This window comes from Haliotis cracherodii, unplaced genomic scaffold (assembly GCF_022045235.1).
Source record: "Haliotis cracherodii isolate W230 unplaced genomic scaffold, xgHalCrac1.p SCAF_7, whole genome shotgun sequence".
Lineage (NCBI taxonomy): Eukaryota > Metazoa > Mollusca > Gastropoda > Lepetellida > Haliotidae > Haliotis > Haliotis cracherodii.
In genome coordinates this window covers 39983539-40009090 of record NW_027266330.1, presented here as the reverse complement: position 1 = coordinate 40009090, position 25552 = coordinate 39983539, and the positions used below count along the sequence as shown (strand labels likewise).

Genomic DNA, 25552 nt, shown 5'->3' with positions numbered 1-25552 from the left:
TCTTTATACTTTGTCGAGGTTGATTCGTTTTCCTATTCTGTCAAGTAAAGAATTCGCCTTTGGCTAAGACCACAAAACAAAAATTATAATTCTGGGCTCACCCTCGTCATTTTGAACACCCGCATCGGGCTATTGTATTTCAGGATATTTAACCAAGGGCAAGTAACACTAACCTGCTCCCCTAAAATGGAAGTGCAAACTTCGCAGTGCAGGGTGCAGGTTGTGTGTTTTGAGGAGAGTGGGGTGAGCTTGTGAAGTGCGCTTTGGACATCATTCTCCTGAATGTGTATGGATCGCTGGGAAAAGAGTATCCTAGTACCAGAGACAACACCATTGTCCCCCAGAATACGAAGATTGCACCAGTTGGGTCAGTTGGGTCATGCAAACGACTATCTGGATGTCATCAAATTCGTCAGTTTGAGTCACCAGCATAGCCATCATATCACACTTCACTCACAAAGCAATGAAGTCGGGTTAATCTAATCGTCTTCTTGGACGGCAGACATTCAAACGTGGTCCATACAAGATTATGTTCTGAATAAAGTTGTTGGATGAGGATCATAATCTTTGAATGTGTTGTCATCTCACTTCAACGAGTTCAACAATTCAGTACTTACATTCCACTGAGTACATGCATAGCTAAGATTCATGTCCGCGCCTGCAAGGAAGTCGTAAATAAACATTTTCGAGGGAATTATTGATGTAAAGTTTATCGAGCATGAAGGCCGCTTTCTTTCCGTCACGTCAGCTTAGGCATCAGGAAATCTCTCCCAGAAGATGCATTAGGTGTGGGATGTATAAACTCCAGGTTTGAATACATGAATGAGTGTAAAGATATTTACTAATGTTTTCTAATCAATGCCAACATTTATCCAAAATGTGTTATTATTTGTTGTCATGTTTAAATATATACATCTTTTATGGGGCATGGCAACAATTATCTGCAAGATAATTCATCAGGATAATGCACCGATGCACTGAGTAATAACTACTCACACGAATAGCGGTTTCACTAAACCGAGGCCGTTTTTGCTTGTATAAATTTCAACGCGCACATATAGCTAGCCAATCGGATGGCTTCAATCGGACACGGGTTCGTTGAGTGCGGGGTCTCAGCAGCCATTTGCTTCGAAGTGTTTGATGTGACGCGACAGCGTAAACCTAAAGCAGTAAGCCACACAAAACAAGGGTAACGTGTGTCAATATCAACATTCTTCTATTGCAAGCAGTGGAACACTACGTGTACAGATTGGAGTGTCAGACATGGTCAAAGGTTACACAGGTAAGAACTATTGGACACCAGTTATGACGCATCAACTGTTTAGGTCATGGCGAGGCATATATCAGGCCAAATGGGCCGTTAAAACCAAATCGGCTAGTCCTGTTTTTACTATAAAACCGAGCGGTTAGTCCCGGTTGATGTAAAACACGAATCGTTAAACGAATTTGAAACGTGTCAAACACATGCATTGCTCAGACTTGCAACTGTTCGACATGGGTGTATATACTATGCAAAACTGAACAACAGTAAGTGCATATAAGCTCGTTAAAGGAAGCTGTTTTTCTCTCTGTACTCTCAACGCAGCCAGACACTTCAATCTTACACGGACCAGGCAGTGTAACGCACGTAAAACTCTAGAATAATGCTTATCACGTGTTTAATGTTCATTGATTCAAAATAGTATCACATGACATTTGATCCTTTCAGGATAAAATAGTTCATTTCAGTACTGCAAAGGTGATTTAAATGTATGCTGTGTACAGACGTGCTGTATAAATAGGATATGGTCCAATGGGGACTCCTGGTGTGTAAAGTCTTTGTGTGTTGCGTAGTCAAACGAAAGCTTGCTGTTTGCTGTATTATAATTAGGGTAAGGGAGGTTATCAACGGAGGCTAGAATGTTGAACAGCCTCTTGCTTTTTTTCTTCGCCATTCTGGAAGTAGCAAATGTAAACAAGGAGAAGTCCTTGGAGTACCAAAAGAACCAAGTCATCCGCTACGTCGGTCTTGAACAGCATGGCACCTGTGAAGCAGGCTCAAATCAAACCCTTAAACATTCACCCTGGAGTCATTTGAGCCAGTTCACACCTGGACAGGCTGACCTAGGCTGAGGCCAGTCCCCTCGGCTAGGCCCAAAACACTCACTCAAGGCTCCGATAACTCTCCTTTGGCTTAAATCAATCCTCTAAATTTTACCAGTATTCTACTTCTGTTCAGTCTTTGCATACAGTTCTGAAGCTTTTTTGATAGGCATTTAGAAGTTGGAGTACTCTGTAAGGATGAGAATTTATGGATGAATCTACATTTGTAGACAGTTCGTAGGTATGCATGAAATGATCCGTATATATGGCTTTTGAATTCACATGTGACATCAATTGCTCGTTCCTGTTCCGAAAGGATGTATAATGTTACCATGGACAGAATCAGATCTCTCAAATCAGAGGATATTATTATCGAACACTGTGTTCTTTACATAACATATACTTGTTAAAAACCAACACACGTTTGTCCTGTTTACCCAGTACATGGTATCCTCTGTTCGAGCTTCTGCTGAAGGGTGTGCACCTGTAAAGACCACATTCTGTAGTTAAATAAAGAACATCTTCAACACCTTATATTGCATGCTATGAAATTTAAAAAGGAACCAGCTAAAGAATGTGAATTTGTGAAGGAAAAATAACTCATTATCCCCGTGTTCAAATCTTACACAATGAGAAGTTGATATTTAGAAATATACATAAATTCATCAAACGTTCAATCAGTTTTCAGGCATCAATGTCATGTTTTGCATTACCGATTAAAATGATTATTTCACTGCTGTTGAATAAGTTTAGGTATTGATTATATCAGATTTTACAATTTGCTTTGAAATTCATATTCCTACGAGGGTGAAGTGCTATGAGCCTAGGGCTCAGCCTGGGCCAAATCACTCCAGAGTGATATCAGCCTGGGCCAAATCACTCCAGAGTGATCTCAGTCTAGGCCAAAGCACTCCAGAGTGATCTCAGCCTGGGCCAAATCACCCCAGAGTGATCTCAGCCTTAGCCAAATCAATCCAGAGTGATCTCAGCCTTGGCCAAGTCACTCCAGAGTGATCTCAGCCTAGGCCAAGTCACTACAGAGTGATCTCAGCCTGGGCCAAATCACTCCAGAGTGATCTCAGCCTTGGCAAAATCACTCCAGAGTGATCTCAGCCTTGGCAAAATCACTCCAGAGTGATCTCAGCCTGGGCCAAGTCACTCCAGAGTGATCTTAGCCTGGGCCAAGTCACTCCGGAGTGATCTCAGCCCAGGCCAAGTCACTCCAGAGTGATCTCAGCCTGGACCAAAGCACTCCAGAGTGATCTCAGTCTAGGCCAAGTCACTCCAAGAGTGATTTGAGCTGGGGATTGAGTGTGGCCTCCTCCTTCGTCTCGGGGCAGACATTCAAGGGCTCAACCGTCTGGCGAAGAGTATGTGGAAATTCCATTTACTGTAGAAATAGTTTCAAGGAATGCTTTTTTAAACCCCTCCAATTAATCTGCCCATTCCAGAGGGGGAGGTATCAGCTCAGATCCCTATTCCTTCCCTCCCAACTGTTGTCTGGCGCGAGTTACTTCCCCTTATGACTCACTGCAGGGGTAATGATCTGACAGCCAATGTGCCGGATAGACTTTGGTAGCAGATATGGTAGCATGAGAATATCAACCTTAATTTATTGCTCAAGTCTGACAGGAATTAAATGATAACGCCAGCATGTCTGCAATCTTTGTTGACATCAATTAACTTGTTTGAAAAACCAATAGGTCTGGCCGAAAGGATTAAGTCGATATCAGAGTGGAAGACGGTTTTTACGGTCTATGATAGCAAAAGCATCCAGACAAAGGACAAGTCATAATAAAGTACATGCACACTGTGCTGAACTATGACGAACAGTTCATGCTGCGACAAGCCAGGAATCCACAGAATTCATGGGGTAGGATCAATGTTGAACTTTGGATGTTTTCCATGACATCCTAGCATCAACTATTGTGATAACACAAGGGAAGGATTCAACACTGACTCTATTTGACCTGTGTAAATTCAAACACAACTGCGTAAATTGTGTGAATGGCTTTCACCCATCATCACAGTCAGAGGATGGTCCCCAACTGTCTGGACTTTACACGCCAGACTGGAAACCAATCAGACCTGGAACAAATGGCAAGGAACTACCCCAATGACGAAGCAGCTCAGCATCTGGTTAAGATTTTTCCACGGATTTATACCTGGTTATCATGGTCCTGTCATTACAACATCAGCATAACGTCAGTGCCCCCAGAATATCACCATGTTGAAAGAAAGGATTCAGATAGACATATATTTTGGTAGAATAGGTTGCCAAATTACAGAGTTTCTCCAACTGGTTTAGTGCCTAAATGTTTATCTGGTGAGTACAGAGCGAGTATACATCATTTGTCACCGAGGGTGAGAGTGTCAACAGTTATATTGATCTAAGAATGTCTCAGTACCATATACTACATTTAACTTTGAAGCATCTATATTTCCGGATTTATATGGAGCTTTGGAATCTAGTACACAAGTGGAATGAACATATCTTCAGGTTTGAGAGTTAAGTCAAAAGTTGGTAGTACTAATGCGTGATTTGGGCAAATTTCTTTCTCAGTTTACATACTGGCCTTATTTTAAATTGACACTTATACCACGTTCTCTGATCAAGCAATTAATGTAGTAATGCTGCTCAGACATTTTGGGTCATATTAGAATAACTGGCAACAATATTGTCAACAATAGAGAAGTCCCCTGATATTTTGTTACCCACAGGTTTGTAGCAGTTGGCAGCCATAAGTAGTAGAATTTATATCCTACGAGGGCTGGTCAAAAATTCTAAGCCCGACTAACTGTCATCTGTAGACCATCACAAAGTGAACTACATTGTTTGAGTTGTTCATTGCAAGTGGCTGTTGAGGACAAAGTATACTACTCAAAATTTGATAAGGATCACTAGGTGATATGTGTGTAAGTTACCACAAACATAACAAAAGACATGACTCTGACTCAGAAACGTGTTTAATCATGTTATGAATGAAAATTCATGAACGGCATGAACTTGTATCAATATGGAATGTTTGAAATCTGCAAACACCAAAAGGCATTTCATTAAAAAATGTTAACAGCAAACAAGAGAAAGAATTACACAGTTATGAGGGATAGTCCATCATTACACTTAGTCGATGAAGTGTCAATATCGAGTATGACCTCCCCTTGCATCAATGACGGCCTGACAACGTCGAGATATGCTGTCAATAAGCACCCGGATGTTCCCAATGGGAAGGTTGTTCCACTCTTCCACGAGGGCATGTCCGAGCTCTGCCAAAGTCGTGGGTTGTGCTCTACGGCGTGAAAGGGCAACCTGCAGCATGTTCCAGACATGCTCAATCGGGTTCAAGTCCGGCGAGCGCGCTGGCCAATCCATGCGGACAATTGTCTCCTGCTCAAGGTACTGCTCAACCACCCTGGCGCGATGAGGACGGGCGTTATCATCCATCAGGATGAACTCAGGGCCAACAGCATCAGCGTAGGGTCTGACGTACACATCGAGGATCTCATCCCGGTACCTCACCCCCGTCATTGTTCCTCTCTCCAGGACATGAAGATCTGTCCTTCCATCTCTGTTGATTCCACCCCAGACCATGATGGAACCACCACCATAACGGTCATGTTCGCTGATGTTGGCATCATGGAAACGTTCACGTTGCCGTCGCCACACCCGCTGCCTCCTGTCTGTAAGTCCAAACAATACCTGGAGTTCGGTGAACAGAACTGGAACCCAATCGTTCCGTGTCCAAGTGACATGATCTTCAGCCCATTCCAATCGCTCCCGCCGGTGTCGAACAGTCAGGGGGATTCGGACACATGCCCTTCTCGAGTAGAGACCTGCATTGTGAAGACGATTCCGTATCGTCTGAGTGGACACATTCACCCCCGAGGCGTTCAGGAGGTCGTTACGTAGGCTGGTTGCTGTCCAGAAGGGATGACGTCGTGCCTGAAGAGCCACAAAATGATCTTGGCGTTGGGTTGTCGACCTCTGACGACCACCCCCATGTCGGTGTGTTGCTGTACCAAAATTTTGCTGTCGGGACTAGGCCCTGCTTACAACGCTCTGGCTGACGTTTAGTGCATTGGCAACGTCACGTTGTGAATAGCCAGCATCAAGCATTCCAATACATCTGCCCAGTTGTTCTGTCGTCAGGCGACGCCTTACACGTTGAGGGGGCATTGCGTAGATAAACGTAGTGTAAACACTCAATTGAGTTTAAAGTTTCAGAATGAATCAAACACCGTTGCCTGATTGGAAATCGTGCAATGGTAGCAAAAGCATGAAGTGTGATGTGAAACGCATTTCCCATGTCATGTAATGCACGTGCAAGTGTGTTGGAGACGTTTTTGATTTCACTTGAACACAATATTGCCAGTTATGCAGTTATTTTGTTTTTTTATTAAGAAAAATATCTACGATCCTTATCAAATTTTGAGTAGTATAATAGAAGAGAAAAGTTTTTGACTTTAGAGAAAAAAACTCCCCAAGTAATTCATGATCAAGACCGCATGTCACAAGTGTTTGTGAATAGGTTCCCTAGCGATTCCACTTTTCCACTTTTGGGCAGCTATGTTTAAGGCTGGGCGAACAAGCCTTGATGATGACCCTATGTCTGGACGTCCCTCAACTTCAACCAATGAAGACTGAATCCAGGAGATAGAAAAACTTATACATAATGAGGAAGACACAGGTCTAAGCCATGGATCCATTGGAACTATTATTCATTAACATTTACAGATGAATAGGATATCTTCACTTTGGGTAACCAAGTTTCTAAATTCTGAGCTTGAGAAAAAAGAATTGAACCAAAGAAATTCAAATCTTCCAGATCAGTGAAGAAAGTTATGGCCCCTGTATTCTGGGATGCAAAGGGTGTGATCCTTGTTGATTACTTAGAAAGTCAAACGATGATTGCTGGTGCCTACTATGCTGAACTGCTTCGTCTCCTGATAGACTCTATCAAAGAAAGGCGGCTGCTGACTGCTGGGATTCTACTACGTCATGACAATGTCTCTACTCACACCTCTCGACTTGCAAAGGCAGCTGTGCGACAATATGGGTTCGAAGAGCTTGCTCATCACCCTCCATACTCGCCAGGCCTGATACCAAGTGATTTCAAGTTTCCTGAACTGAAAGAAGAGCTTCGTGGAAAGCGCTAGTACAACCGCAAAGCTGCCGGTTATGCGTTTTTCAGGGGGCTTCAGAAAACGTCTTCCTGACTGGAATTAAAAAGATTCACTATCGATAAGAGAAGTGTATTAAAAAGCAGGGAGATTATGTTGAAAAATAAAATTAAAAGTACTTTCACAATTGTTGGATTTGTTTGTTAGGTGTCGTATAATGGTAACTGAACAACCAAGTATCAAATGATGTTCGTAAAGGAAAAGGAAATTGTTTGAGGTTCCTGAAATTTGAAATATTGTGGGACATTTCGGGAAAATTATTTTTATCTGAGAATATTATTTAGTTTTAAAGCATCAATTACCTTGTTTGCAAATTTGAAATTCAGCAACATTCGGTCTTTTTCTGATTGAGTGGAGTCTGTTTCTGGTTTCTGTTTCTAAACACATTCCATGATTCATCTGTGACGTTTTAGTCGATTTTGACATCCCGGGCCATTATGGACAAAACACAGACCAAACACTTTTGTTATGGATAATGCATGTTAAGATTATAAAAGAAAAAAAGCTTCACTTTCACGGGCGTGTTTGCTCATGTTGGACTGTTCAGTGAATTATCTTGAACTACATACATGGACAGAGAGTGTCCACATAATGTAGTTTTATGATGAAACGTCTCATGTAGCCATGTCTAAGACTTCCCATATCAATATTTACAAGTGCACGTTTAGTAACATAAGCAGAGCTGTATTTGTGGATGACAGTTTATAGACCGTTATAAAAACAGTCATGTCGCATCAGTCCGCATTTGCGAGGTTGACCAATCCAGTTTTCGTGGGTTTTTTTAAAATATACTGAACAGCATTGAAAACCCACCAGCTATAAATCTTGAAATATTACAAAAACAACTTAAGCCATGACCGATTTTAATTAGAACAGACATAGACGGATTATTAAGAAAAACGACAAAGGAAACAGGAATACCACACAGTAATTACATTCACGTCATCAGTGTAAGGAAGACACATAGGGTTAAAATGAAAAGTCAATATCTGGTATGTCCGCCATTGGCAGAAACACAGACCATACAACGTCTTCTCATTGATCGAATAAGTCCGCGAATAGTGTTCTGGGGCATTCCACTCTTGACGTAGTGTACCTTCAAGTTCTCTCTGGTTCTGTACTTGCGGACGACGTGAGAGGCGTTGACCCAGGTAATCCCATAGATGTTCAATTAGCGATAGATCGGGTGACAGGGCTGGCCATGGAAGCAGAGGCACATTATTGTTCGCCAGGTACTGTATTGAAACACGTGCTGTGTGCGCTCTTGCATTATCTTGCTGGAAGATGTGCATATCCTGGTGCTGATGAAAGAATGGGATGACGTGATTTGCCAATATGTTATTCCTGTAGTACAGGGCATTAACTCTTCCGCGACAAACATGGAGCTCTGTTCGATGGTTATGACTGATGCCGCCCCACACCATGACACTCCCTCCTCCCCATCGATCTGTCTGTACAACGCAGCAATTGTGGTAACGTTCTCCACGTCGACGCCACACTCGCAGTCGACCGCCAGCATTCTGTAAATGAAAACGGGACTCATCAGAGAACAGCACACCATACCACTGCCGCAATCTCCAATGACGATGCCTTTTGGCCCAACGCAGACGTTCATTTCGATGTCGATCAGTGAGTATGGGTCCAACATATGGACGTCGAGCACGTAGCCCTGCAGAGCGGTGACGTCGACGTACGGTGTCAGCGCTGATCAAACCCCGTCGGCCTTGTACGGTTGCTGCAGTCCTGGTAGCCGGAAGTGTACGATCACGCAGATGCCGACGAACAATATGGCGATCCTGATGTGGTGTAGTTACACAACGTTGACCCGGACGTGGTCGATCTCTGGTGGTTCCTGTCTGTTGATATCTGCTCAGTAGCCTGAGGACTGTTGAATGATGGCATTGAAACCGTTGTGCAACGACACTCTACTTGACGTAGCAGCTTGAAGCATGCCCAAGGTACGTTCACGTTCCTCTGCTGTTAATCTTGGCATTTCTTGTGTCAGTACCCTTCACGTCTGCAGCAACAAGTGATGTGGCTTTTAAAAGTCTGTCTTTTATAGCCCTATTCTGCATGCTTTCCGTGAAACAAAACACGTTTTCTATGATGTGCACGCAATTTGTTGCGTTTTGGTGATATTGCTCAAATTTTTTTTAGGAATGTGTTTTGACGAGCTGTTCTTCTTCATGCTTCGTCCAGAACGTCGTATATTACTCATTCACTTATATATTTTCATATGACTTAAGCCCAGATAAAAATACATCCATTTTCATGGTGGTGCGTTTTCAATGCTGTTCAGTATACGTACATATTTTACCACATTCACGAAGTACCCACTTCCAGTAAAACATCCTGGGTAGGTTTAACAATAAAATGAGGGAAAAGTAAATTAGAGGCCAATCTCTATAAGGTAAAGAGGTCACTGAGCGATAAAAAACACCGTAGGTAAGGTATAGACTATTTCCAAATGAGACAGAAAACAAAAGGTTTATGTACATATTCTTCTTCATAATAAATGAATTATAGTGCGAACTGGCCATGTTGTGTCAACCATATATTATCTCCAAAACCCAAAGATCTGAGAGCATGCAGATACCATAGCATTATGCACGTGATTGATGATGACGATATTTGAAATTATTGCACTCGGCAAATATGGCATCTTACTGAGTACAGTTTGACGATGATGATTCCAATATCCATGAACCGCATCAGTCACTTTAACGTTTGGAAAATAAACACTTCCAGTCAAAAGGCAGTTTTTGGTATAACAACCAAACAATAGGATAGATGTATGGCTGATACTGATGTGTTGCTGATACCGATGTGTTGCTGATACTGACGTGTTGCTGAAACTGATGTGTTGCTGATACTGAGAGTCTTGCTGATACTGATGTGTTGCTGATACTAATGTCTCGCTGACACTAACGTCTTGCGTGATACTTATGTGTTGCTGAGACTGATGTGTTGCTGATACTGATATGCTGCTGATCCTGACGTCTTGCTGATACTGAAGTGTTGCTGATACTGATGTGTAGCTGACACTGATGTGTTGCTGATACTGATGTGTTGATGTCACTGATGTGTTGCTAATACTGATGTGTTGCTGATACTGACGTCTTGCTGGTACTGATGTGTTGCTGATACTGATGTGTTGCTGATCCTGACGTCTTGCTGATACTGATGTGTTGCTGATACTGACGTCTTGCTGTCACTGATGTGTTGTTGATACTAATGTCTCGCTGACACTAACGTCTTGCGTGATAATGATGTGTTGCTGTCACTGACGTGTTTCTGATACTGATGTGTTGCTGATACTGACGTCTTGCTGGTACTGATGTGTTGCTGATGCTGATATGTTGCTGATCCTGATGTGTTGCTGGTACTGATGTGTTGCTGATCCTGGTGTGTTGCTAATCCTGGTGTGTTGCTGAAATTGATGTGTTGCTGATACTGACGTCTTCCTGTCACTGATGTGTTGCTGAAACTGATGTGTTGCTGATACTGACGTCTTCCTGTCATTGATGTGTTGGTGATACTAATGTCTCGCTGACACTAACGTCTTTCCTGATAATGATGTGGTACTGGTACTGATGTGTTGCTGATACTGATGTGTTGCTGAAACTGACGTCTTGCTAATACTGATGTGTTGCTGAAACTGACGTCTTGCTAATACTGATATGTTGCTGATACTGACGTCTTGGTGATGATGAGGTGTTGCTGATACTGACGTCTTGGTGATGCTGATGTGTTGCTGATACTGATGTGTTGCTGATACTGACGTCTTGGTGATGCTGATGTGTTGATGATACTGATGTGTTGCTGATCCTGACGTGTTACTGATCTTGACGTGTTGCTGATACTGATGTGTTGCGGATACTGATTTGTTGCTGATACTGATGTGTTGCTGATACTGACGTCTTGAATGTGACTAATGTGTTGCTGATCGTGATGTGTTGCGGATACTGGTGTGTTGCTGATATTGATGTGTTGCTGAGACTGGTGCATTGCTGATAATGATGTGTTGTTGATACTGACATCTTGACTGAGATTGATGTATTGCTGAGACTGATGCGTTGCTGATACTGGTGTGTTACTGATACTGATGTGTGGCGGATCCTAATGTGTTGCTGATACTGACGTCTTGGTGATACTGATGTGTTGCTGATACTGATGTGTTGCTAATCTTGATGTGTTGCTGATACTGACGTCTTGACTGAGACTAATGTGTTGCTGATACTGATGTCTTGACTGTGACTAATGTGTTGATGATACTGACACCTTGACTCAGATTGATGTATTGCTGATACTGACGTCTTGGCTGATACTGACGTCTTGCCCGATACTGATATGCTGCTGATACTGACGTCTTGGTGATACCGATGTGATGCTGATAATGATGTGTTGCTGATACCGACGTTTTGATGATACTGATGTCTTGTCTGAGACTGATGTGTTCCTGATACTGACGTCTTAACTGAGATTGATGTGTTGCTGATACTGACGTCTTGGTGATTCTGATGTGTTGCTGATACTGACGTCTTGGTGATGCTGATGTGCAGCTGATACTGACGTCTTGCTGATACAAATGTGTTGCTGATACTGATTTGGTGCTGATACTGATGTGTTGCTGATCCTGATGTGATGCTGATAATGATGTGTTGCTGATACTGATGTATTGCTGATCCTGATGTGTTGCTGATACTGATGTGTTGCTGATACTGATGTGTTGCTGATCCTGACGTGTTGCTGATACTGATGTGTTGCGGATACTGATTTGTTGCGGATACTAATGTGTTGCTGATACTGACGTCTCGACTGATACTGATGTGTTGCTGATCGTGACGTGTTGCAGATACTGATGTGTTGCTGATACTGATGTGTTGCTGATACTGACATCTTGACTGAGACTAATGTGTTGCTGATCGTGATGTGTTGCGGATACTGATGTGTTGCTGATACTGATGTGTTGCTGATACTGAGGTCTTGACTGAGACTAATGTGTTGCTGATACTGAGGTCTTGACTGAGACTTATGTGTTGCTGTTACTGACGTCTTGACTGTGACTGGGTTGCTGAGACTGATGCTTGGTTTTAATGATGTTTTGGTGATACTGACACCTTGATTGAGAGTGATGTATTGCTGATACCGATGCGTTGCTGATACTGTTGTGTTGTTGATACTGACGTCTTGCCTGATACTGATGTGTTGCTGATACTGACGTCTTGGCGATACTGATGTGTTGCTGATACTGACGTCTTGCTGATACTGAAGGGTTGCTGATACTGACGTCTTGCTGATACTGATGTGTTGCTGATACTGGTGTGTAGCTGATCCTGACGTGTTGCTGATACTGACGTCTTGACTGTGACTGGTGTGTTGCTGAGACTGATGCATTGCTGATACTGATGTGTTGCTGAGACTGGTGCATTGCTGATAATGATGTGTTGTTGATACTGACATCTTGACTGAGATTGATGTATTGCTGAGACTGATGCGTTCCTGATACTGGTGTGTTGCTGATACTGATGTGTGGCTGATCCTGATGTGTTGCTGATACTGTCGTCTTGGTGATACTGATGTGTTGCTGATACTGATATGTTGCTGATCCTGATGTGTTGCTGACACTGACGTCTTGACTTTGATTAATGTGTTGCTGATACAGACGCCTTGACTGAGACTGATGTATTGCTGGTACTGACATCTTGCCTGATACTGATGTGTTGCTGATCGTGATGTGTTGCTGATATTGACGTCTTGGTGATACTGACATTTAGACTGAGACTAATGTGTTGCTTATCGTGATGTGTTGCTGATACTGATGTATTGCTGATACTGACGTCTTGACTGAGACTAATGTGTTGCTGATTGTGACGTGTTGCAGATACTGATGTGTTGCGGATACTGATGAATTGCTGATACTGACGTCTTGACTAAGACTAGTGTGTTGCTGATCTGGATGTGTTGCTGATACTGATGTGTTGCTGATCGTGATGTGTTGCGGATACTGATGTGTTGCTGATACTGATGTGTTGCTGATACTGATGTATTGACTGAGACTAGTGTGTTGCTGATCTGGATGTGTTGCTGATACTGCTGTGTTGCTGATCATGATGTGTTGCGGATACTAATGTGTTGCTGATCTTGATGTGTTGCTGATACTGATGTGTGACTGATACTGATGTGTTGACTGATACTGACGTCTTGGTGATACTGACGCCTTGACTGAGACTAATGTGTTGTTGATACTGACGTCTTGACTGTGACTGGTGTGTTGCTGATACTGATGTGTTGCTGATAATGATGTGTTGTTGATACTGACATCTTGACTGAGATTGATGTATTGCTGAGACTGATGTGTTGCTGATACTGGTATGTTGCTGATACTGACATCTTGCCTGATACTGATGTGTTGCTGATACTGATGTGTTGCGGACACTGATCTGTTGCTGATACTGACGTCTTGGTGAGCCTGATGTGTTGCTGATACTGACGTCTTGGTGATACTGATGTGTTTCATGTGTTGCTGATACTGATGTCTTGTCTGATACTGATGTGTTGCTGATACGTATGCCGTGTCTTAGATTAATGTGTTGCTGATACTGACGTCTTGACTGAGATTGATGTGTTGCTGATACTGACGTCTTGACTGAGACTGATGTGTTGCTGATAATGATGAGTTGCTGATACTGACGTCTTGACTGATAGTCATGTGTTACTGATAATGATGTGTTGCTGATACTGACGTCTTGGTGATACTGATATGTTCCTGATACTTATTTTGTTGGGAAGAGGTGACTCTGGTCTAAGACTCAAACTAGTTGTAGATTTGTTGTAAGACAGCTTCGAAATAAAGCCGCTGATCTGAATGAGCAGCTCAGTGTTTCTGTTGGCGAACCCGCTGTCTGAAATTGATCATGCTGTGCACATTTAGAGAAGAATGTGTGCGTTGGAAAGAAGGAATTAAGGATGACACGTTTGATTAGGTCATTTCTGGATTTCTTTCAAACCTGTTTCTTCATGATACGTGTTTTGTTGAATTGTATAGGAAATTCGCTCACTGACATGATCATTGGAACCAAATACACAACCGTGCATCACTTTTTCTGCAGGGATCAAAGTGACTAGGTATTCTCTTTTGATGCAAATGGACACAATTGCCTAGCATACTGTCAACATATATCACCACCTGAAAGGGGCCCATTCCTTTGCCACTATCAAAAGGTGGGCAGTAGAGTTCAAGAAGGGATTAGAGATGATCCCCAGAACAGAGAGAATAAGTTAGTGAGTATGGTTTTACAACGCTTTTAGCAATATTCCAGCAATATTACTGCAGGGGGCACCAGAAATGGGCTTCACACATTGTTCTCATGTGGGGAATCGAACACGGGTCTTCGGCTTGACGAACGAACGCTTTAACTACTTGGTTACCCCACCGCTCAAGATCAAGACAAACTTCAACTATTACCAGTAAGGAAAATGTTGATAGAATCCGTTTGATTGGATAGATGATTACAGTTTTGCGAGATTTATGACTACCTACAACAGAAAATACGTGTAGAATAAGTTTTTATTGACAAATTGACAGGCTATACTCGTCTGACAGCTTCATCACCATGTCGCCTTGCTGCTGTAAAGTGAAAGGCCACCACCTGGTTGTCCTCGTGGCTGCTTCGTCTGTGCGTCTTCTCTTCAGTGGCTTGTGGTTCACTCCCGGCATCCTGTACGTCGCCTTCAGGGACGCCTTCCAGCAAAGTGCGGCCGTGACGTCGTGGATCACGTCACTTCAGTACTTCACGAGCTGCATAACAGGTGAGTATATTCTGCAGTTACATTAGCATTGTCTGCACTCGTTCAGAGTTTGACCGGTGAGGCTTCTGGGTTAGAAATAACAACCTTTTCTCGTGGAATGAATCGTGGAATGAATGACTTGGGTGATTTGGTGATTGCATGTCAGTAAACTCTGAAGGCATCGATCGATGCTCATAATACCTGTATATATAATTTGTTGGTGCTGTCAAGACTTCATGATTGAATACTGAACATTTGATATTGCTTAAACAACAAACAATCAGACAACAGTGGTTGGCTGAAGTCATATGAAGATCTATAAATTCACAATATAATATAAATATGATATGATAACTTTGGAAACATATTGAAACAACTAGGTATTTTGGATAAATGAAGTTTTAAAGAAACCTATTGAAGTGGTTTTCACTATAACAAGGACCGTGAAGATCCGGGGTAGAATAGGTTTTCAGCAACCCATGCTTGCCGTAAAAGGCGACTATGCTTGTCGTAAAAGGCGACAAACGGGATCGGGTGGTCAGGCTCGGTGACTTGGTTGATGCATGTCATCGGTCTCAATTGCATGGATCGATGCTCATCACTAGAATGTCTGGTCCATACTCGATTATTTACAGACTGACGTCATATAGCTGGAATATTGCTGAGTGCGGCGTTAAACAACAAACCAAACCAAACCAAACCACTATAACAATACCACTGATCTGTCCTCAAAAGCGTTTTACAAATAGTCACAATATTGAAAGTACAAGTGTACAGTAAAACGCATTTATCCTGAAGATCAGGTTTTGTCTATGTTTGGTCAGGATATGATGACATCATAATATTTTCTGAAACGTTTTCAGAACATTTGAATCACCTCAATGCAGTATTCCAAAATATCAATCAAATATCAATATTTGCTCTAAAACCAAGCAAATGTAAATGCTCAACAAAACAAGTCACCAACTTTCAGTATCTTCAGCAAAGATGGCATCCATGTCGATTCTTCAAAAATGCTTTCAGTTACACAGTTCCCACCCCCTAAAAATTGTCCACGACATGGGTCATTTCTCGTGTTTAGCCTCGTACTATCGGAAATTTGTAGCAAACTTTTCTGGTATTGCCTCACATCTATACAAACTCCGGAAAAATGGTCTAATTGCAAACAGGCACTCTAAGAGCAAAAGCAAGCCCTTACAACAGCCCCCATCCTTGCATATTCTGACTAAAATAAACCCTTCATCCTCACAACTGATGCATCTCAAACTGCAATAGGGTACATTTTAGGAAAACTTGATTCTAATGGCATAACTTGTAATGATGTTGTTAATTCATATCCTTTGACAATACAAGTATCTTCCTTGGCATTGGTCCTGTTCAGTGTTTAGGAACAAACAATGCTGGCTGTTAACGTTTCTTATGCTCATCAGTTTAGGTTATTGACAATGACGTCATCGGCGACAAATGCCTTAGGTCACAGGGTTAGTAGACAGACAGTGGCCAGGAGACTCAGGGCTCATGGAAGCAGGGCTTCTAGACCATACAGAGGACAGCTATTGACAGCGCAACATCGTCGTCTGCGATTGAGACGGGCCCGGACTGTACGACGTTGGCAACGACGTGACTGGCAGGGGGTTGTCTTCACTGACGAAGGTCGATTCTGTATGTTTAGGGCTGATGGAAGACAACGTGTTTACCGCCGAAGGGGTGAACGAACGGCGGCGTGTTGCGTGCAGGAGGTCGTACCATATGATGGAGGGAGTGTCATGGTGTGGGGAGGGATCTATGGGCAGGAGAGGACACCGCTGGTCATCGTTGAAGGAAACTTGACAGCTCAGCGGTACATGGAAAACATTCTTCGTCCAGTTGTCCTACCATTTCTCCAACAGCAGCCACGTGGTGTCATTTATCAGCATGACAACGCTAGAGCCCATACAGCCAGAATTGTCACTAACTTCCTCGCAGCAAGCAACGTCAACGTCCTGCCGTGGCCTGCACGCTCACCCGACATGTCCCCCATAAAACACCTCTGGGACTTGATGGATCGACCACACTCTCCAGCCAACCGGCAAAAACTGATCTTGGCCCTCCAAGACGAATGGCGTCAAATCCCACGTGACCTCATCAGAGTATGACTTTTTCTGTGCGACGAAGAGTTTTTGCGTGTATTGAGGCATTTGGTGGTCACACACGCTACTAATGACTTGTTATTGAACGTGAACGATTGTTTATGTACTCTGCCTATTGTCCATGATTCTGAAAGCTCGAGTTTTGTACCACACCCAACTTTGGGGGGGCTCTGACGTCATTCTCGGTCGCGGTATGATTGTCATTTTCAGTGTTGATTATGTTGATATATTGATCTTCTCAATACACTTTACTTCATGCATGTATGTTTTGTTGTTTTTGAGCAAGAGTGATTTCAAACTCTTGGACGTCAGTATATTTGTTATTATTATACATGTTTTATTTCTTCCAAGTAAGGGTAAATGATGCTTAATGGTCAATTCACATCACAGTCAACAACTGTTTCAGTGACATCACAGTGGGACACGCAGAGTCAATAACCTTATCCAAGGATACAGCAAAGTGACTTGCATGATATGGCCTCTTGAAATGGAAGATTTGAAAAGATTAATTAATAGATAAGGGTTACAGACATACTGTCTCTCATAGTCATGTCTTTCTGTCAAAGATTATGGCTTTGCTCACGAAATACTGTATTTATGAGGATGGCCATATTGCGATTGAGACTTTTTAATGAGGCTGAGTTATTGTTTTTTAAGCAGATGGAGGCTGAGCTATTTATTTGCATTATGAGCTGTGTCTCCTTTTAAACAGACCCCCCCCCCTATCTCAAATGGTCCACCCCTAAAGACAAACGCTCTGTCCACAACACCAAGAAGCTAGTAATGTCTTATAGGTTTCCATTGCCACACTGAATGGTGGACGCTGCATTTGGACATCGTTTTAAACAACGTGTTTTAATGTTTATGTCCGTTTCAGTTACCTGTAATATGTAATTAATTGTTTACTTCGCCAGTATTGGGGTCATGCGAGGGGTATCAAAAAGTTGCATTGCATATATGGAATTGTCGTGAGCTATAATTATTTTTCAACGTGGTCCCTTTGCAGTTTCTGGTCAGTTGATCCCTGCTTTATAGGTCAAATCCTGGTCTATCTACCAGTCCTCCACTGCAGCAACCAATTCTTGATCCTCGTGTAATCACTGACCACACACATGACAACAGGTGGTTGTGACATTACGGGTTATGTCAAAACGACCTTTCTGATCCAGGCAATCTGAGCGTCACTGACCTCATCAGGAAAGTTGACAGACGGAATGTGTTTTTGTATTGTATTCATGCACCCCGCAAAGGTTAACATGAATTGAATCTGTCACAATCACCGTTTATCTTTCGCTTCAATGGGCTAAACATTTGAACGTAAGATACTTTGCATAGCCCGTTGGAAGTACCACCATACACTATAAGCCAACTATTAGACCTTCCAGAATATTCTTTTGTTCAGTTTTCAGATTTTGAATCGAGGACTTTGTTAAAATATTTTTCAAAGGGTAGACTGGAAAGGAAGTGTTGTATGACCCGAGAGAGTTTACTTTCTGATTGGCTAATGTGCATTTTTTGTTACTCATTTCATTGGTCAGTCAAAGTTCGTAAAGGTTGTTCTGATGAGACCGGTAATGAGATGTTTAGCGGTAGTGAGAAATTAGATCTGATTTTAATGAGTGTAATACTCCTTCACTAAACGTTTCATCGTGGCTTGTGATGTGGCAGCCTCCCCATAAACAGCATGCAACCGTTCATTATTAAACTGTGGTGATCGAAACTCGAGGGAAAATTTGGTGATTTCTCTGTACATGTACTCAGTTTTGTACATTTGAAAGCTCAGGAGTGGTGAACCTCCGTGTCGAAGTTAATTATCAGCTAGTCACTGGACTGAAGCACGCCAAGTTGTATCAAACACAGGTCAATACTAATATATGTCACATGTAAGCATAACAACATCGATGTGCCAGACTTAAAACTTTCTCATGAAACGCCCAATGCAATATCAATTTCAATCCACCCTTGGACTCTTCCCGTTTTAGGTGCAGTTGGAGGTTTGGTGATGCATCGTTTCGGCAGTCGACTGGTCACCGTGACAGGAGGGATCATCCTGTCTGGTGGACTGCTGACCAGTATGTGGACCACTCACATCGCTCACTTGTTCGTCACATATGGAATGCTTGCGGGTACGAGTCGCCACTGACTGTGGAATTTTAAATCCTGTCAAGCAGATAATCTTCTTCCGGGTATTATTGATGAATAAAGAGAAACTGTTAACAAGAATGAAACAATTTCACAACCGTCATGTGCGTTGTAAGTAATATCCTGATTTCTTACATAAAGAAGTTTACTTTGACTTTGAATCGAACCTCTAAATTTACAATGATCTAATTTTGTTGAATCCTGTAACTTGTCCTAATGACAAGATTATCTACCACGCGGATCCAAGAAATTACGATTACAAATATGCATTGTCATGTCATGTCTCAATTCTCAATCCAGGGTTTGGAGCAGGTCTGTCTTATATCGGGTGCTTGGAAGCTGTGAAAGAAACATTCACCACTAATGTTAACTTGGTGTTCGGGGTGAGTGCATTTATTTCCAACTTAGGGATCATGATCTACCCACCTGTGCTGCAGCTCCTCATTGATATCTTCTCCTGGAGAGGAATGTTCCTCATTCTGGCGGGATTGGAGCTCAACACCATTGTCATTGCTGCAGTATTTCCAGGACCCCATATACGTCCACAAGTAGAGACACACATAGCACAGGAGACAGACGAATCGTACAGACATGGAGATACTGGTTCAGAGATAAATGATGGGACGACTGATTCATTATTACATGGTATCTCACCCAAAACAGAAAAGACAGTTGCGCTGAAAGATATAAGTTTGCAACCAACCTTTCTCGAAAATCATTACTTTTTAAAGAGTCGACATTATTACCTATACGTACTGAGTGGTACCGTGTTTCTCTTTGGGGCTGGAATTATACTGGGACATTTGTCAGCCTATGCCATGCAGAATAACATCACAGATAGCTATGGAGCTGCAATGCTGTATACAGTCAACGCATTATCAATGGCATGTGGTAAATTGCTCCACGGAGTTGTGATAACGAAAATCAGAATTAACCCTATCAAACTCCATATATTTGTGTGTGGAATAGGTGGTTTGGCAACGTTTCTATTCCTGTTCAATGTTCCACTTCCTGTTCTATACGCCTATATGGTAGTGTTTGGAGCGAGTAATGCTAGCATAGGTGGCGCACTCATGCCATCCATACTGCTGGAGATGGCAGGCTCCGACAGCTTCTCCTTCTCTGTTGGCCTTTATACAGTGATCACAGCCATGGGATCTCTCATAGGAGCGCCAACAGCAGGTGAGATAGTAAAAGAGACCATTTAAATCTTTCATTTTTCACAACAAACAAAGTACATGTGTTGTTTACTCTGCGCTAAGCAATATCCCATCTATATGGTGATTGCCCTAAAATAGTCCAGTCTGGACCAGAAAACCAGTGATTGATGTCATTTGTACATTCCTACATCCATATCATTTTAAACCATATTTATAGACCTTGTATTTCTTCTATGACTTCGTCATTATGCACCATAATCAATCTTTATGTGTTTCTCCGAAGGTTGGATATATGATGCCACCAGTTCTTATACAACCCCGTTCCTGCTTGCAGCCATTTCAATGATATCATCAGCATTCGTCATGGTGACATCGTGTCGTCAGTTGAAGCCAAACCAGGCAAACACTACAGAGGATGTTTAGCATATATTATTTCACAAAAGTTATTATATTTCCCTCAATAGATACACTATTGCCGCCATCATATATTACTGGGTCATGTTAAACAACAAACACGAAAGATAACCTATTAGTATCTAACCTTGCGTTACATTATGAGAAACGTCTGAGTGACAATATCTGGATAATGATCAGGATCAACAGAAACAACCCAGTGTCAGCAAAATGATGGATGTCAATGACCACTGATAAGACTAAATACCTGTTACAGTATTAGTCAGGTTGAAGGTTTGCGTGAAGGCTGTAACGTGTGTAACCGAAATCTTTAGAGCACGTGATCCAGCTTTGCCAAATGATGATCGTCTCACAAAGTTGGAGATAACTTTACACCCTATCGTTTCTGACGCCATGGCGTCTACACCCAAAAGTGTGTTCTGTCGACGAAACATTTGTGTTTTGTGTGTTTTCTGTGTTCAGACTGAAATGTTTGCATCAGAGACAAAGAGTTTTACTGACAACGGAAAATCAAAACCGATTTCATGTAATCAGGAAAGTTCGCTGAATTTTACCGTTTTCATAAAAGAAATTTTCCACATGTATAAAGGTATGTTTTACGCTAGGTAGAAACTCCAAACATGCCACTACTGTAAATGTGACGCTAGGAGTGAATGATGTTCCTGTGAAAAACGAGTGTCAGAAGGAAAAACTCTTCTGTGTTGGAATGTGAACAGTTCATATAATAAGTTACCTAATTTGGACTTTTGTGACTTTTTGAAGAAATATAATATTGTATGCTTAACGGAATCTTGGGCAAAATCAGTTGATGATTTTAAACATGTATTTCATAACTTTTCCTCATTTCAGTCTATTCGTCCCACAGAAAAATCTGTTGGTCGTCATAGCGGCGGTGTTCTTATATATATTGATATTAATTTGGTACCTCTTTTACTGCGAATGACGAATGGACAGATGTAGTGTTTCTCATTAGTAAATCTGTTATTACAACTGGTAAAAGGTTAATATTAGGTTGAGTTTATGTAAAACCAGAAAAGACACAGTTCAATGAAAGTATTGAAGTTATTGAAAATTATATTACAACTTTGAAAGAGGAATTCCCTGATACTGACTTAATTGTTTGTGGCGATTTTAACGGTCGCATGGGTGTTGAACTTGTTGATTATATTACCTTGACGCTGCTGATTACCTCCCCTTAGAAAATACTGTGGATGATAAAGTTGCAGCTCCACATTTGTATCCGAATCGTAAAAACAAAGACACGGTGGTTAACAATTATGGTAGAGAACTTCCTGATTTGTGTAAAACACTCGGGTGTTATCTGCTGAATGGAAGATTTTCTGATGATGGCGATTTCACTTATGTGGGCCCAGTGGGTTACAGTACCCAAGACCATGTCATAGTATCCTCACCCATTTACAGTTTTATAGAGGATTTCCGCGTTACTACCTGTACAGAATCTGACCATCTACCACTATGTGCAGTCTTTAGACAATTATTTGAATGTGATAAGCCAGACATAGAGGATTTGTCTACAGGAACAGATAGATGTTGATACAAATGGACTAACAGTAAAGCCAGTATATATATCGAGAAGTTAAGAGACCATTCCAGACAGCAACTGTTTACTCGTTTTACACACGAAGTGGATGCTGATGTTGAAAGGGCAGTTGCTACTTTACAACATATCCCCTATTCATGTGGTGAATGTATAAAGTTGAATTATAGTGATAGGACGTGTTTTAGACAACAGCATCTGGTGTGGTTTTATGAGGAATGTGAGATGATGAAGAAAAATAAGTACAAACGTTTATATATATTTAGAAAATGTTCATCCTTAGAAAATTTAGGATGTTATAACAAAGCCAAGATGGAATTCGGTAAACTTTGTAAACCAAAACAATTAAAAGCATAAGAGGGTAGTCATCGATGAACTCCATGAGGCAGCAAGTAACAGTGACTGTACAGCGTTTATCTTGTCGGTCGCAGGAACCTGGTATAAGCCCTTCCTCTTGGTCAGACTATTTTCAGGAATTATCAAATCCTGTAGTAACAGAAGATGAGGAATTCTCCAGTATTATTCATAATATTCCTTGCTCATCATGAAAACTCTGTCTGTGACGATTGCCTTTGTCAAGACGAAATTTTATCAAGCGACTTTACAGAACAAGATGTTATAGATACTATAAGAAAGCTTAAGAACAATAAATCCCCTGGGAATGATTGGATACCTTTGGAATTCCATAAAGCTGCTGAGGGATTCCTGTTACCATATCTTCTGAAACTGTTCAACAAAGTACTACAGTCTGGTCACTACCCAGAATCGTGGAGCAACGCAATAATATTACATTACATAAGAAAGGTTCTGGAAACGATCCTAATAACTTTCGAGGTATTTCCTTGCTCAATGTCTTGAGCAAAATGTTTGCATATATTTGAAACAAACGTTTACAATTTTTTCTTGGATGTACATGGAATGATTGGTGAATATCAAGGAGGATTTAAGAAAGACCACTCGACTATCGATATCATTTTTATCCTTAACCCTATTGTGCAAAAGTATATTTTACGTAAAAATGGAAAAGTATATTGTGCCTTCATTGACTTTCGTAAGGCTTTTGATATGGTAAACAGATCAAAGCTTTTGTATGTTATGCATCAAAATGTTATTCATGGTAAAGTTTTCACAGTGATCAAAAGTATGTTTGAAAATGTAAAACCTACTGTAACATATAACTACGGTAAGAAATTAACAGAGTATGTTGTCAGTGCTTGTGTGATGTGAAACAAGGGTGTACCTTAAGCCCCATGTTATTTTCTGAATAATATTTTCTGATAATGAACTTGTAGCATATTTAGATGGCAAATTTGATGATGGTATATTTATATCTGAACACATGCTTAATATAATTGCACTGATGACTTGGTTCTGGTGGCTGATAGTGTTATTAAACTCCAGAGGCGTCTTGATGCTTTATATCTAAACCCCCCCAAAATGGGGAATGGAAATTAATACTGACAAGAGTAAAATTGTTGTCTTTAAAAATGGGTGGCCATTTATCAAAATATGTAAAGTGGTATTTTAAATGGTAAAATTGATACTGTAAGTATGTATAAATATTTAGTCTTAATTATAACGCTAAAACTCATTTGGACCAGAGCATGTAAAACTCTTTCTGAACAGGCTTCCAAAGCACTGTGGCCAGTTAAATCACTGATCAGGAGACTTGAATTTACTCTTAAAAATTCGCTTTACCTATTTGATAAGAAAATTGTACCCATTTTGTTATATGGTTGCGAAATCTGGGGCTACCAAAGAAGGGAAAGCATAGAAATTGCCCACCGAAAGTTTTGTAAATTTATGTTACAAATTGGATATAGATCATCTAACGCTGCTGTCTAGGGTGAATGCGGCAGAGTTCCTTTGTACACTACCTATTTTGTAAGATGTGTTAAATATTGGTTAAGATTGCTTCATATGAATTTTATTAGATATCTATATAATTGCTATCTCTTTTTTATTAGCTACTATTGATAGGAAGACCTCAACGGGGCCACACATGTAAGACATTTATTATTTTCCTACGGCTTTGGTATCGCTTGGATTTCACAGGATGTTGATGATCCAAAGCTATTTATTACTCACTTTAAAGAAAGAGTGTACAACTGTTTTTTGGCAAGAATGGCATGCCTCCTTACACTCAAATGTATTAACCTTTTATAAGACCAAGAAAGCATGGTTAGATTGTGAAAAATATTTATCTCTTCAAATGCCCTGGGAGTACAAACGTCTATTGATAAAGTTTAGAATTGGTTGTAATTCTTTGGGTTTGCAGCATCCACGTAGGGGTGTATCAACATTGACCGATGATAATGTTCTGTGAGAATATGTTGTATATGTCTGTAATCATTATGAAGACTGTTATTACCTACATTGTCAAATAAGCAGTATTATTCACTTAAAAGCCTGTGTACTTCGTCAGATATGAATGTATTATTGCCATTTACTAAGTTCTAAACACATCTTTTAAGAACGGTTCCGCTTAATAAGTAATCTTGTTAATTTGAGTCTGTATATCTTCATGTGGTAACTCAAATTATGATGTAAAATGTTTTGTACTTTAGGTCACGTGGCCTTTAATGCAAATAAACCTGTCTGCCTGCCTGTCAAGATTATTATCGATATGTTTATCTGTCTTCAAAACATAGTGGATTAAGACCAACCTTGACAAATACCTCTCGACTGATATAATGCTATTTGTTTTATGATGGCACTTTACACCCGAGTTTAATGTTCTGCAACAGAACACAAATGTGTTTGAACCTGTGTTTATAATGAACCGCGGTTCAAATGAACATTAAACATTTCAGATTTTTTCCAAAGGTTTTTATTTCAGTATGATATGTTTTAATACGATTGTACATTTGCCCTTCAAGTCGTACTGATGTGATTCAAGTTTCCATTTGCAATGACTCTGGACGATACATAATTATAGTATGTTGAGTTAAAAGATACTATCAATGTGGTCTATATATCAATATATATATCATCATTGGTTATGATAAATTTTGCAGTTTCTGGCGTGAAGTTTTTCCTTCTAAGAAAAAAAAGAAATTTAATATTCTTTAAAAAAATATTCTATTTAAGCTTTG

General features: G+C 41.0%; 1 protein-coding gene across 1 annotated transcript in view; it reads left to right on the top strand.

The window, feature by feature from the left end:
- LOC139448380 (monocarboxylate transporter 12-like) overlaps positions 1-25057 on the top strand; it is a 33690-nt gene extending 8633 nt beyond the window's left edge. Inside the window, exons 2-7 of the mRNA XM_071229925.1 lie at positions 13148-14015; positions 14376-14547; positions 14870-15075; positions 19166-19309; positions 19626-20507; positions 20769-25057. Of these exons, the coding sequence (XP_071086026.1) occupies positions 14519-14547; positions 14870-15075; positions 19166-19309; positions 19626-20507; positions 20769-20908 (1401 nt within the window). The 5' untranslated portion in view covers positions 13148-14015; positions 14376-14518 and the 3' untranslated portion in view covers positions 20909-25057. The remainder of the gene's footprint in view (positions 1-13147; positions 14016-14375; positions 14548-14869; positions 15076-19165; positions 19310-19625; positions 20508-20768) is intronic.
- The last annotated feature ends 495 nt before the right edge of the window (positions 25058-25552 follow it).